Genomic DNA, 15,264 nt, shown 5'->3' with positions numbered 1-15,264 from the left:
TGGCAGTCTGTTAGGTTGCTCCAGCACGGAGCCCTGACTAGTGAAATCGAAACGGCCAAACCGGGATAATAATACTTACAGGTCGAAACATAAATGACACGATCGGCTAACTAAATATGTGAACTAAATATCATTATTGTTGGCCGTGTTTGTCTAAGGGAACTGAAAACCCAATTGAAAAAACCATTGGGACGCTTGTTAATTAACTCCATGACTTCGACGTTCTCACTTATCATACATGGACAGTAATGTCATGTGGTGCAGCCTGGAGATTTACAGTTTCCTGGATGAAACTGAATCAAATGCTCAATTCATTGAAATGGACAGTTTGAAAGAATCACGTCTGTAAACTCAACTGAACTTCCCATTATTAGTTCAAACTGGAACTATAGCATTCAGGTAAAAATTCCCATTTAAACGTAAAAATATCAATTTGAGTTGGAACAAATTTCTATAGGTTTGCTTAAACAGGATCCACTGGGTTGTTAAAAGTCAGGGAGACTGCACATTACCTGCCCATCTGAATGGGCTTCATATTGTGCTGCCGTGCCTGATTTCTGATCGAAGGTGTACATCAGCCGCAAATCTTCCTCGTGCAGCTCGTGTCCGTCCACTATGATGGAGCCTGGGAGACAACAGAAACTTTTTGAGTTAGGTGTGATTATAGAAAAACCTGTGAATGTCATTTTGAAGTAGGTTATTAAAAAAAAAAAAAAATCTAATATACAGTGGTGGAAATGAGTATTGAACGCGTCAACATGTTTTTCAGTAAATATAGTTCCAATGAGGTTATTCCAATTTTCACCAGACATCAGTATTAACTCAAGAAATCTGGAAATATAAAGAATTCACAACATTAAAGTCCATATATAGTTATGTGTAATAAAGTGGAATGACACGGGAAAAAAGTATCGAACACGCTAAGGTATGGCAAGGTAAGGCAAGGAACCAGCTGAAATCCGTAAGTAATTATAACCAATATCTGTGCAAATGAATATCAGTTGGGTTAGTAAATTGATGGTCTATAAAAAGGCTTTTCGTTACCAAGGTGTCACACAAGAAACATCTCATGATGGGTAAAAGCAAAGAGCTCTCCCAAGACCTTCACAACATTATTGTTGCAAAACATATTGATGGAATCGGATACAGACGTATTTCAAAACTTCTGAATCCCCCAGTAAGCACCATTGGGGCCATTATCCACAAGTGGAAGCAACATCACTCCGTCATCAACCGGCCACGCACAGGAGCTCCTCGCAAGATTTCTGACCAGGGAGTCAGGAGAATAATCAGAAGTGTAGCCCAAGAGCCAAGGACCACTCAGAAAGAGCTCCAGAAACACTTGGAGGCAGCAGCTGCCATCGTCACAGAGAAAACAATAGGCAGTGCACTCCACTGCTCACGCTCACCCCACAAGACTCCATTACTAAAGAAAAGGCATGCCGAAGCTCGTTTAAAGTTTACTACAACTCATCTGGACAAGCCTATGAAATACTGGGAGAGTGTAGTCTGGTCAGATGAGAGCAGAATTGAACATTTTGTCTGTGATACTACACACCATGTTTGGAGAAGAAATGGCACTGCACATCTCCCTAAAAACACTACACCAACAGTGAAGTCTGGAGGTGAAGCATCATGGTGTGGGGCTGTTTTTCATCACATGGTACTGGCAGACTTCATATAACTGAAGGAACGATGAATGGAGCCCTTTACCGGGAGATTCTTGAGAAGAATCTGCTGCCATCCACCAGGATGATGAAGATGAGACGTGGGTGGACTTCCAGCAGGACAACGATCCAAAACATACAGCAAAGGAAACTCTCAATTGGTTTCAGAGAAAAAAAAAATCCAGGTGTTAGAATGGCCCGTCAATCACCTGACTCGAATCCAGTTGAACAAGATTTAAAGACAATATGTTTAGAAGAATGAACCAAAATCACACCTGAATACTGCGGAACATTAATCTCTTCATACAGGAAGCGTCTTGAAGCGTCATTACAAACAAAGACTTCTCCACTAAGTACTAAATACATTTCAGTTAGCGTGTTCAAAGCTTTTTTTCCCCGTGTCATTCCTCTTTATTACACATAACTTCATTTATGGACTTTAATGTTTGGATTTCTTTATATGTGTGGACTTCTTGAGTTAATACAAAAGTCTGGTGAAAATTTCATGTGAATAACCTCATTGGAAATATATTTACTGATTTTTTTTTTATGCGTTCAGTACTTATTCCCCCCACTGCATCTTTATGTAAAAGGTCACCATAGCATGTATTTAAAAAATCTTCAAAAAAAAATCTCTAAAAAAAAAAATCAGGAGAAATCTAAAAATATAAACCTAAAGAACTGATTATATATTATACTCATTTCTCCCGGACCAGTTAACGTTCCATCTGATACACTTCATAATATTTTCTATTGAATAAGCCCCAAAAACACACCGTCCTCCATCACTGACTCAACGTTTACGGAACAGAAAACCTCTGCGTTTTTCATTCGACGTTTAAAACCAGGCTGGAAACTACACGATAAGTCAGCTTTTAGTTCTTCACTTCTTTGTTCTTCAGATCAATGCTCTTATCCTACTCTGACCCGCTCGTGTCACATTTCATAGCCTCGTCCCACGTTGTTCCTGATTAAAGCGCCCGTGTTCTGTAAAAGAGGTGTGAAAGTGCTTTTGAAGCAGGCGTGTTGAAACACTGCAATCAGATCCTCACGCTAATCGTAGATCTCTACGCTTGGCTTTGCTCTTCTTTGCTCTTTCGCGCTTACGCTCGGGGGCCAAAAGAAGCAGAACTGTAGGTTACACACGGCTTATTAAAAACTACCGCCCACTTTGGATAGGGATTTTTCATAGCGTTCAGCTTGAAACCCAGAAAACCGCTTCCTACTTGAAATATCAATCACAAACTGATGCAATTCCCATCTGACCCCTGAGTACAACGTTGCCTCTCAGGCAAAATCGTTAAAAATGCGAGGATGCAAGCCAAAAGGGCTAAAAGGAAAGGTTGTTGCTTTACTATTACTAGTGTGCTATTATTAAGAAATACTTCTCTGTACCTGTCAGTCCTGGTAAAGGAGGTTTGGACTCCTCGATCATGGCTCGTCATGATATTACATGGGAGCGCTAAAACCTAATATCTAGCAATAACTCAGTGAATCTACAGTATGAGGGATGAGAAAAGCTTTAGATCATATACTTCCATACTCTGTTGCGTTTAATGCTGCGTTTACTCAGAATACCAGGAATTGTGAACCCTTTCAACTCTTTCACTTCAAGTGAACAAACATCATAAACCTTTTGTGTATTTGGTGCATTGACGATACACGTTTCTACTTTTACTTTCTCCCCCAAAGACATTTAGATGAGAGTAAATAATCCACCTTGTTCACGTTCATCACACCTGCACCTGTATTCCACACGCTCCTTCTCAATTACTGCTGATGATGTGTTATGAATATGGCAGAGAAGCAAATCTAAGGGGCATTTCACTCAATTAAGCGAGTGTTAGGGTTGGGCTAGGGCTACTGTTATGCCAGTGTTAGGGTTGGGCTACTATTATGCCAGTGTTAGGGTTGGGCTACTATTATGCCAGTGTTAGGGTTGGGCTACTATTATGCCAGTGTTAGGGTTGGGCTACTGTTATGCCAGTGTTAGGGTTGGGCTACTGTTATGCCAGTGTTAGGGTTGGGCTACTGTTATGCCAGTGTTAGGGTTGGGCTACTGTTATGCCAGTGTTAGGGTTGGGCTACTGTTATGCCAGTGTTAGGGTTGGGCTACTGTTATGCCAGTGTTAGGGTTGGGCTACTGTTATGCCAGTGTTAGGGTTGGGCTACTGTTATGCCAGTGTTAGGGTTGGGCTACTGTTATGCCAGTGTTAGGGTTGGGCTACTGTTATGCCAGTGTTAGGGTTGGGCTACTGTTATGCCAGTGTTAGGGTTGGGCTACTGTTATGCCAGTGTTAGGGTTGGGCTACTGTTATGCCAGTGTTAGGGTTGGGCTACTGTTATGCCAGTGTTAGGGTTGGGCTACTATTATGCCAGTGTTAGGGTTGGGCTACTATTATGCCAGTGTTAGGGTTGGGCTACTATTATGCCAGTGTTAGGGTTGGGCTACTATTATGCCAGTGTTAGGGTTGGGCTAGGGCTACTATTGTGCTAGAGTTAGGGTTGGGCTACTATTATGCCAGTGTTAGGGTTGGGCTACTATTATGCCAGTGTTAGGGTTGGGCTACTGTTATGCCAGTGTTAGGGTTGGGCTACTATTATGCCAGTGTTAGGGTTGGGCTACTGTTATGCCAGTGTTAGGGTTGGGCTACTGTTATGCCAGTGTTAGGGTTGGGCTACTGTTATGCCAGTGTTAGGGTTGGGCTACTATTATGCCAGTGTTAGGGTTGGGCTACTATTATGCCAGTGTTAGGGTTGGGCTAGGGCTACTATTGTGCTAGAGTTAGGGTTGGGCTACTATTATGCCAGTGTTAGGGTTGGGCTACTATTATGCCAGTGTTAGGGTTGGGCTACTATTATGCCAGTGTTAGGGTTGGGCTACTATTATGCCAGTGTTAGGGTTGGGCTACTATTATGCCAGTGTTAGGGTTGGGCTACTATTATGCCAGTGTTAGGGATGGGCTAGGGCTACTATTGTGCTAGAGTTAGGGTTGGGCTAGGGCTACTATTATGCTAGTGTTAGGGTTGGGCTAGGGTTACTATTGTGCTAGAGTTAGTCAAGATTGTCAATGATGCATGGATCTACAGTCTGCACTAGAAAGAAAAAAAAAAAAATAAATCAGCCCCACCTCACTTCTTTATCTCTTTATCTCACTGCGTATTGTCTTAAAACCAGTGCTGGTGGTGACGTGCTTCTTCAAAAGCCCAAAACAATTCGCCTAAAAACATCTGCTAACATCAAATAGTCTAATGTGGGTGCCTAACCCAATATTCATGTCTATTTATTCATGTCTGTTTAAACAGCTGCCCCTTGTGTGCCCCTTGTTAGCTTTGCACTGGAGCTACAAGACTAATGTTACTTACAAATAAGAAAGGCTTACAGCTACACATTGAGCACTGCGCACAATACATGCCAAGACTGGCATCTGAAAAATGTTTTTTTGTAAAATATTGGAATCATTTTAAACATAGAAAAAATTTCCCGAAACAAGATGGCTTCTAAATTTTTTTTTTAATTATTTTTTTAAACCTGGAACAACTCCTCTTCGGAGGACAATAAGGATCTTGCGAGCGATATATAAAGTAAAGTAACTGTCAGCCTACCCCTGCGTCCCAATTCGCACACTATCCGTACTAAACAGTAACCGAGATGAGAATTAGTGCGTCCCAAATCATAGTACGCTTAAATGAGTATCCCAAAGGTACACGGACGGTCTACTATTTCTGTGTGTGGACCCGTGGATACTTTTTCAGCTACTATCGCCCACAGCCCCTTGCGCGATGGAGGAGGAGCTTCGTCACGGCTTGCTTCGCTGAAATCAAGCACGCGTTTTAGAGAGATGTAAATGAAGTGTGGAAAAAAATAAATCAAGGGAATGATCAATTCAATTCCATCCATTTTCTGTATCCTAGACAGGGTCGCGGGGAGCCTATCCCAGGGGATTCGGGGCACGAGGCGGGGGACACCCCGGACGGGGCGCCGATCCATCGCAGGGCACAATCGCGCACAATACGAACAATTTAGAGATACCGATCAGCCTACAACTCATGTCTTTGGACCGCGAGAGGAAACCCCGAGGCATGAAGAGAACATGTAAACGCAGATAAATTTAATTATATAATACAAATTATATAAGGAATAATGAATGAAGAAAATCTTCAATGCAAAGAGGAGTTTGTTTACGGGGACAGTGTGTGTAACAAGGCAACAACGCTCTCTTCCGCTACAAGTGTCCGTATGTTCCAGTACTCGCATACTGTTTTACTACACACTCAAAAGTATGTTATTTTTCTTCACAAAGACAACACATACGTGTACATAGTATAAGTAGGCGAATTGGGATACAAGTCATCAATGCCACTTCTACAAAAGGAAGTGGAAAAAAAAGGGATGGAAAGAGGAGAAAAAAAAAAACAAACAAACAGCGAAGAAATGACTTTTTAAACTTTTTTCTTAAACTCTTAAGGAGATGGTCGGGTTATGATTTAGGGTTGCTGCTTGCTTCATTAGCCTCGTAGTTTCAGTGCAAAACTACTTTTTTTTTTTTTTTTAAACCCAACAAAATAAACAAAACAAAAAAACCTTTGGACACAAAACATGTCAGGGCTCACAGACTTTTCGAAAAACAAAAAATCTCTTGGTTAAAGTCTGCACATCGGTATCAGACTGACATCAGACGCTAACAGTGGAAATAATGATCTTGTTTTATTATGTTCTATTTCATTTAGTTTAATTGATTTACGTACGCCCGAGTACACCGCTTTACGACACGAACGAGCGAAGATAATGGCGTGTGAACAGGATATTCAGAGAGATTTTAGTTTCACAAGGATTTGCCAAACAAAGCAAGCGAGTGCATTTATGCGTCGTGTAGACTTCTTAGCGACGTACAAACGTGTCATTATTGATGCATTACCTACAGATGGGTGACAAGTTAAAGGAAAAACAATGGCTCTGTTATGGTGCGTCTCCCCTCTGAGGGTCACGAAACATATCCTATGACGAAACGTTTCTATCCCCATGGGAGTGGTCTCTTCCAGGATGACTCCGTCCCCATCCACGGCACATGAGGGCTCACTGAATGTTGTGGTGAGTAGAAAAATAATGTAAATAATATGCTATGGCCTTCCTAATCAGCAGATCTCAACCGGAACACCTCTGGGAGATTTTGCACTGCTATGTAAGCGGCAACTGAGGAAATATCTGTTAACAAGAACGGAGTTGGTCAGTTTAGACTGATGCTACGGTGCATTGAAGTTGTTCTGGACGCTCGTGGTAGGTCAACACCTCACTAAAACGGTTTATTTTAATGAACATTTTTACTTTAATCGGTTGCCCGCCTGTTTATACTACATCAGCTGTAAATACTTAGCTTTTTATTTTACCTGGTAGTGATTTATCAACTGCTTTGAAATGGACGTTGAGATCACAAACAAGACTCGAAAAGCGCTGTGTGATGACAGCACTGAGGATGCACAGGTTTACTGTTACAACAGCGCCAGTACCTACCTGTTTTTTGGAAGGCCTCTAGCTGTTCACTTTTCAGTTCCTTGATGGCGGCCATGACGGGTTTGAACGCTCCTTTCAGCCTCTTTCCGAGCACCATGTGGTCGGGCTCGGCCCGCAGCCGGATGGCGTATTTTTCCTTATCTGCCGAGAGGGTGAGCTGGCGCACATTCAGCTCCTGCAAACGGAGAAAGCGCCCATCAGAGGCATGATTCAGCGCGTTAATACGCAGCAGGTGAAGCGAGAGTGCGGCGGCAGTATGGCTTTGTCATATTGTCTTACAGTATATTGGCTTTCACTTATTGATCGTTATAGAACAAAACATTAGAGAAATAAGTGCGCTGACCGATTTCGCTGATGCAGTAAGCACATGCATTAAAATGTTTACACGTCAAAATGTTTGCCCTTAACAAAGCACATCGATACCACTCAGAACAAGGACGCAATACACAACATATACTAATATATGTGATATATAATGGATGCAGTACACTATTATATATATATATATATATATATATATTATTATATTATATATAAGTGGTGAGCTACCTGGGAGAAGCAGGAAACCATAACTAATGTAGCAGTGTTATTAAATGACACAAGAGACTGTACTTTGCACAAAGCTCAGGTAAGAAATGCTTTAATTCAATCTAGTAAAGAAAGTGAAGTTACTGTTCCATAGTGTGGCCTCCATAACTCTCAAATCACTGTGCAAGCTGCTTCCCTTAGCGCAGTGTAAATGACATCGTCCAAGACAACATGAAGCATGTTTACATCCGTGATTGATGATCTGAAGTACGAAAGACACGTTCAAAGCAGCCAAGACTTCAATATTATACAAATTAAGGTTGTTTAATGCGATGCAATGCAGTGGGATTTAGCGCATGGGATCAGACTTCACCAATACAGAGACGCCTCGATCCAGTCATGCGCCATCGCCAAACTACTTCTGCCGTATACGCGCTGGTCTGAGTCGAGCAGCCAAGCATAAATATCGAGACCGGGTCTTTGTAGCCCTAACCGGAAAGCCATAACAGCTTCTATTGCTGCCCCGTCATTCCGATGTAGAAATTGAGACTGAGCCGCCCGTGTTACGTAAATAAAACATGGCTGATAATGACTGCATGTGTTACTGAACAGTTGTCTATTCCTATATCTTAGGGAGACATAAACAAAGCATCCATCTGCAATCGTATAAAGTGGAGAAACACATTGGGCTAGCAGCAAAAGGCGCACTTAAAGGAACAGTTCGGCAAAATTTTTTTTAAATGTACTATACGTTTCCCCTTAGCCAAAATAATGTCAATAATCCAACACGTCAAATCACAGCTAGTTAATCAGATACATCACACAGATCTGGGGGGCCTGGAGCCTATCTCCGGGAACTCGGGGGACACCCTGGACGAGTTGCCAACCCATCGCAGGGTACAATCGCACACCCATTCACACACCAAGGACAAACTGGAAATGCACTGGGGAGGAAACCGGAGGAAACCCAAAGGAAAACTCTGAAGCACGAAGAACATGCGCGCAGGGTGGAGGCGGGATTTGAACCTCCGACACAGAGGTGTGAGGCAACCGTGCTAACCACTGAGCCACTTGTTAGCCAGAGTCATCTACACCCATAAATTCTCAATCCACAGTTCTAATGCTAGCCAGCTAACCAACATAATTTCACCTGGCATAATTTCTGAGAGGATTTTTAAGTCATAGTTATAAATTCCAACAAATTATAGGTTGTAGCACTAGCCAGCTAGCTTACATAAGCTAGCCTGACAGGATTTCGGAGTCATGCTCAGAACATGGTGATAATATTCACTTGTAATGCTAGACACTTCGCTAAAATGAAATAACCTGACAGGATTTCTGAGAGGATATTTATAGAATTCATTGTGAGTCAAATGCTAACCGGACAGAACTTCTGAGACGAGTTTGAAGCCATGTGTATAGATGGTCATAATCCTCACTAACTTTTTGGATGGATGGATAAAGGGAACCGTGCAGTATTTGATGTCACAATACAGGTGTAAAAACTTGAAAATGAATGTGATAGAATATAATATTGGCACATGTCTACATGTGATTACATTCAGTACACTGTTTGGAAGTTTGGCTATGGCCATGAGCGTCATGTGAGAGCTGCTCTGAGAGTCTGAACAAAGGTCACATCTACATATTGCCCCTACTGAGAAGATCCTGGCATCAATAACCTCCAGCAGCTCTACACGCTTGCTCATTCATGCTGTGGCGAACAACTGTGCTGAACTGTCTGCAAACATCAGTCATTCCTACAGAAAAGTTTAGAAATGCTCAGCTTCACTAGACAGCTGTTCGTATACTGCCTTCGGAAAGGCAGCACAAAACACTGCAGGGAAGCAGGAGAGCGATGATCTTTTGAAGTGGCCATGACGGCAAGAGCATGCATATTCAATATTATATTGATTATATGGATATTGAATACAATGCTCATGGAAAGTACTAGTTTCTGATTGCCTAGCATGGATGCTTTGGGATTAAACGACTGGAGTCACATGGATTACTTTTACAATCCATCCATACATCTTCTATACCGCTTTATCCTTTTCAGGGTCACGGGGAACCTGGAGCCTATCCCAGGGAGCGTGGGGCACAAGGCGGGGTACACCCTGGACAGGGTGCCAATCCATCGCAGGGCACAATCACATACACACTCACACCCCCATTCATACACTATGGACACTTTAGACACGCCAATCAGCCTACCATGCATGTCTTTGGACTGGGGGAGGAAACCGGAGTACCCGGAGGAAACCCCCGCAGCACGGGGAGAACATGCAAACTCCACACACACAGGGCCACGGTGGGAATCGAACCCCCGACCCTGGAGGTGTGAGGCGAACCACTGAGTGCTAACCACTAAGCCACCGTGCGCCCTACTTTTACGATGTCTCTATGAATTTGTTGGAGTTCGAACGTTTTGGTTACATGGACTGTAAACGGAGGGACAGAAATCGCCCAGACTTTCATTACAAATGTCTGCATTTGTGTTCTGAAGATGAACGAAAGTCTTATGGGTTTGGAACGACACGAGGGTGAGTACCTGATGACAGAATTTTCATTTTTGCGCGAACGATCCCTTTAACCGTTGCGCTTCACTTGCATCAATTGTTACTGTGTCTCTGTTTCACTAAGAAGATTCATTATCTCTTAATATATTCTGATAATCATCTGTCCTAATACACTTCACTATGTACAATTCATCTTTAACAAACAGCAGTGCAGCAGATCCTCCCGGTCCTGCTGCCTCATTGCAGTGTTAGCTACCTACCTACATTATGGGGCAACCGTGAAGTTCATCTTAGCAACAAGTGCCGCTAATGTTAGCAAAAATGAGTTAGCTGATCTCGACTTACCCTCCCTATACTGACCGAGGTTTTCTCCTCCTGATGAAACACCACCGGATCCTTTACCCACCCAGACGTGCAGATCCGCTAGGCTTCTGTGCTCTTAAACGTTTAGAGGCACTCTCCAAAAGAGGCATCACAATTGTGTACGATACACGGTATAAATTATCAAAGAAAAGAAGACACATTTCCTGTCAGTTTGTAACTGGAATCAGCAGTTCAGAGGAAAAGTACACACAAGTCGGCGCTTATTTTCTCGACAACGTCGATAAGATGTATCGTTGATTATCGTTTATTATCTTCTGAAGTAAGGCAAGTAATTGAGCCGTGTTCGATCATGTCGGTGTTCTGCGGAAAAAGATAAAGAGTTGGTCGCATGCATGGGGCCCGCGAAAGGAAAAGAACACGTCACTGAAAGGCTAGGATATTGGGGCACCTTTAACGCAGATCAGAAAGGTAATCCCAGCTCTAAAGCAACCACAGCGACAAACACGTTGTTGGGCTTTATCTCTTACACACCGTATGATCATTTTCAGCACAGACGAGACTACTGAACATCCAGTGGCTCTGTGGTTTATACACTGAGCACATGCACAAACACACTGAGGTTTCGGGGCAGATCAATAGCAGGCGTGTGGCAATGCACGAAGTCACAACGCTGCTATTTTTAGTTCCAGAGTTCCACCTCCACTATCGTTCTCGCCACTTGTGCGGGGAGATGAAGGACTGCAGGTTGTGTGTGTTTACTCGATCATGTTGACCTCACACCGATAAACTCTCTCGCGTGTTCCCTCGGACCACGGCACACTCATACACTGGTACAAACAAACTAGACTGTCTAGTACAAGCCAGTGAAAGTAGCTAGACTCGGGTTATAATAGTTTTTCGAAATTGCGTGCACGACTGCACTAGCGCTTAAAAGTCTGAAATCAATGTTCTCGATAATATACAAGATCTATTCGAGTGTGGATTTGTATACACATTGCTCTACAGGATCCTAGTACTATACGTCGTCACTGGTTTCAGATCATTTGTTTTGATGTCAACAGTAAAATGAAAAGTAATAGCGTGTTATTAAAGGACCTATTGGTAAACAAATTATACAGCACTCTGATGCCTGCAAGGAGAATCATAACTGCAGTGAGAGCCATGACATCCTTCCTCTTCTGCCAACGTTGTGAGTTGAACAGAAAGTACTAATACTCCAGTCAGGTTCTCTAATGAACATGAACCATGATCATGTGATCTCTGTCTCTTTGACATTAATGAAACTGGGGACTCAAAGACGGGGGGAAAATCACAGATCGATCTTCAGCTGTGATCTTGAGCCCACTGTAGCCTCGGATTCCGGTTCCCGGCTGACAGGAGAGGAACCCGGCGTGGTCTTTTGCTGTCGTAGATCGTCCAAGCGCAAGGTTTTGACGTGTTGCGCTTTCTGAGATGCTTTTCGGCTCACCACAGTTATAAACAGTGCTTATTCGAGTTACTGTAGCCTCCCTGTCAGTTCAAACCAGTCTGTCCATTCTCCTTGGCCCATCCGCTCTCCTCAAAAAGGCGTTTCTACCCTCAGAACTTCTGCTCGTTAGATGTTTTGGTTTTTTTCCCCCCTACATCTTATACTCAAACCGAGGTATATGCTTTATCACCAACATCGATCATGCAGTCAAAATCACTGAGCTCACATTTTCCCCATTCAGATGTGAACATTAACTCTAGCTCTCGATCTGTATCTTTATGAACTCTACGCACTACACACGCGCCACATGATTGGCTCATTTGATAACTGGATGAATGAGCATGGGTACAGGTGTTCCTATTAAAGTGGATGGTGAGTATATATTAGATAGAAGAGGTTTATTAACGTTTTAGGAAAAAAAAAAAGCGCTAATATGCCTTCTGATTGTAAATCTGTAGCATTAAAAACAATGTTGTTTGTGATATATTGTTCCCTTCATATCTTATTTACACTCCCGGCAATGAACCTCTCCACACCTGCCATCGGATCGATATCGGAAGGAGACTTGAAGGCTCCATATCCAGAAGAACTATTCATTGTGACTGAAGTAAAGATAAATCAGTGAAATTTGTTACCGTTACAAATGTTACAGTTCTATCGGTATTCGTGGTGGTAAGACCTCAGTGGCCAAGATTTCTGACTGGATGGTCGAGAGTCCAAATCCCAGCACCACCAAGCTACCACTGCTGGGCCCTTGAGCAATGTCCTTAACTCTCAACTAACCAGTGGTATAAACGAGATAAATCTAAGTTGCTCTGGATAACTGCGTCTGCCAGATGCTATTAATATAAACGCAGATATTACGTCTAAGAGCAGCAGCACAGCAGCGCTCAGTAGGGTTAAATCAAGCTGTTTTTTTCCCCAACTCCAAACAACCCTGTATATCTGAAACATACACACACCATAAATGGAATTATTTAATCATGTTTCAACAAATTCCATCGTTTTATTTTTATTTAGTCGTTTTTTTTTTTTTGCTAGCTTGCGCCACAGTTGCTAATACTACTACACAACTGATAAATACCACCCTGACCAACATTTCAGGATCACGAATTTATAAATAGTAGAACATAAAAGCATGTATGAAATGTATGAGAGCGGTGTAATGTGTGCACCAAATTACCTCCAGGATGTATTTCTGCAGGGACCGAATGTCTTCGAGAGCCTCGGGGTCCTGATGGATGACCACCACCTCCCTGAGGGGATACTAAAAATACAAAACATCTCATCAGAACATCTCTGAATTTGGGCTTGTGCGATACAGGATGGAAAAACAGAAAGATAGAGGTCACTACAGTGGATTCGACGGGATTTTTATTTTAAAGCCGCACTATAGAGAAAGAGAGAGCGGTGATTAATAGGGACGCACCTTGACAGGGAGAGTCTTCCTGTCTCGGATCACTCGACCCAGCTCGATGACGGACTGCATTTGGCATACGGCGCTCTCGATGTGCTTGTCGATCAGCGACTCTCTTAAGGTCAGGACAAAGGTTCGGTTAGTGAAGACACTTCTTTTAAACGAGTCATACGATGAATCAAAAGGAAAAGGAGCAGCAATCTTGGGGCAGTGGATAAAAGCTCTGGGTGACTGATCAGAAGGTCAGGAGTTCAAGCACCAGCACTGCCAAGCTACCACTGTTGGGCCGTTGGGCAAGGCCCTTAACCCTGAACTGCTCAGTTGTATAAATGAGATGCGTGTAAGTTCCTCTGGATAACGGCGTCTGCCAAGAATTCCATAAATGTAAAATCTTGTGAAAGAAATTTCCTTTAATTGGTCTTTTGATGACAGTGGTGGAGAACGCTGTCTACACCTTCCGTAAGTAGGCTGAGATCTGGTGACTGTGAATGTCACAGCATATGATTTCTCTCATCTTCATACTCGTTAACTCTGGTACCCTGTACGTGGGGGAGGAGTCATCCTGGAAGACAGCACTGGCTGCTATAATGTAATGACGGTAGTTTTTCGCAAATTTTGGAAAAAGCCTCAGCAAAAATCACACATTTTTGGCCTCAACAATCACAAAAAAACAACCCCATTTAAAGAGACCATGAATTCAGTCCTGACCACTATTGTTGGATCACCACTGCAAACGCTATTTATCCTCAACAACTACTCTAACGGGGACCACTCCGTAAGTTTGTGAGGTCTTTCGGGAAGACGCGCCGGCGTACAAACTAGCGTCCATTAAAAGTATTGAAGTAAAAGCACTTACACACAGATGAGAAAAGTACATTTGGAAGCGGCCCAGGGATGTGCAAGGACAATCTAATCCTTCACAGCAAAAGTTTATTTCCTAAGTGCATCATGGGCTTCTGGATATGCATGCTAATAGTCTGCTTCGTTCTGACCTCAGAGGACCTCACCGAGTGTCATTTAATACAATGTCACACTCGCAGATCCAATTTCAGCAAACGCTATACAAGACCAGGACCCTTTTTATATTTTTTTTTTTATATCATAGGAGATCCATTTCAAATGAAGAAGCGCCGATGCCGCTTCTGGCGAATAAAGGGAGTTATTCAGTGTCTCGTTTTATAACCTGACTGTCGAGGGATCGACACCTCAGCGCACTTTCCTAACAAAGCCTCGGCAGAGTTCAGCTTCATAAGTCATGGTGCAGCAGGGAGAGCTGCAGAGAAAATGTTCCATCCTCCCATCCCTAAACAATTATCTTTCCCATTTCCTGACAGAAGGCAAGTGTGTGCAAATAAAGTCGTCTTATACGTCATTATTCAGCTTTACCTCAGAAAAGAAAACAGCCTGACTGACTCAAAAAAAAAAAAGAAGAGGAAAAATAAGAAAAGAACAGAGAATAAAGGCGAATGAGAACGGACATTTGAAACTGGTCCAGAGATCTGCAAGGACGATCGGATTCTTCATTAAAATGTTCATTTCCTGAGTGCATGACGTGATGTAAAGAAGTCTGGATCTGAATAAAAAATTAAAAAGGTGACAGTGGGGCTCGTCACAGCCTTAGACACTGGGGGCGCCTGTATGGTTTTGGCTGCAAGGCTGAAGGAAGGGCGGTAAACCTATGGGCGCTGGAGGAGGTGCGACAGGCAGGTCAACATCCACGTGTTTAATCAATATCATCCTGTTCAAAAGTTTACACCCCCCTGGTGCTTAATGGATCGTGTTGCCTTCTTGAGCATCGGTGAACGTTTGCGCCTTTTGTAATAGCCGTG

The 15,264-nt window shown here is 42.9% G+C and overlaps 1 protein-coding gene across 3 annotated transcripts in view; it reads right to left on the bottom strand.

The window, feature by feature from the left end:
- The window catches only part of iars1 (isoleucyl-tRNA synthetase 1), an 84,610-nt gene that overhangs the window by 19,424 nt on the left and 49,922 nt on the right, over positions 1 to 15,264 (bottom strand). For all 3 annotated transcript variants that reach the window (XM_053652813.1, XM_053652815.1, XM_053652814.1), the window contains exons 24-27: positions 13,448 to 13,550; positions 13,202 to 13,285; positions 7,180 to 7,354; positions 513 to 625 (exon numbers count right to left, since the gene is read on the bottom strand). In XM_053652813.1, coding sequence (XP_053508788.1) covers positions 513 to 625; positions 7,180 to 7,354; positions 13,202 to 13,285; positions 13,448 to 13,550 — 475 coding nt within the window. The remainder of the gene's footprint in view (positions 1 to 512; positions 626 to 7,179; positions 7,355 to 13,201; positions 13,286 to 13,447; positions 13,551 to 15,264) is intronic.

This window comes from Ictalurus furcatus, chromosome 21 (assembly GCF_023375685.1).
Source record: "Ictalurus furcatus strain D&B chromosome 21, Billie_1.0, whole genome shotgun sequence".
In the NCBI taxonomy this organism is placed as follows: domain Eukaryota; kingdom Metazoa; phylum Chordata; class Actinopteri; order Siluriformes; family Ictaluridae; genus Ictalurus; species Ictalurus furcatus.
Note: the sequence above shows the minus strand (reverse complement) of the source record. Positions and strands in the feature narration are given on the sequence as shown.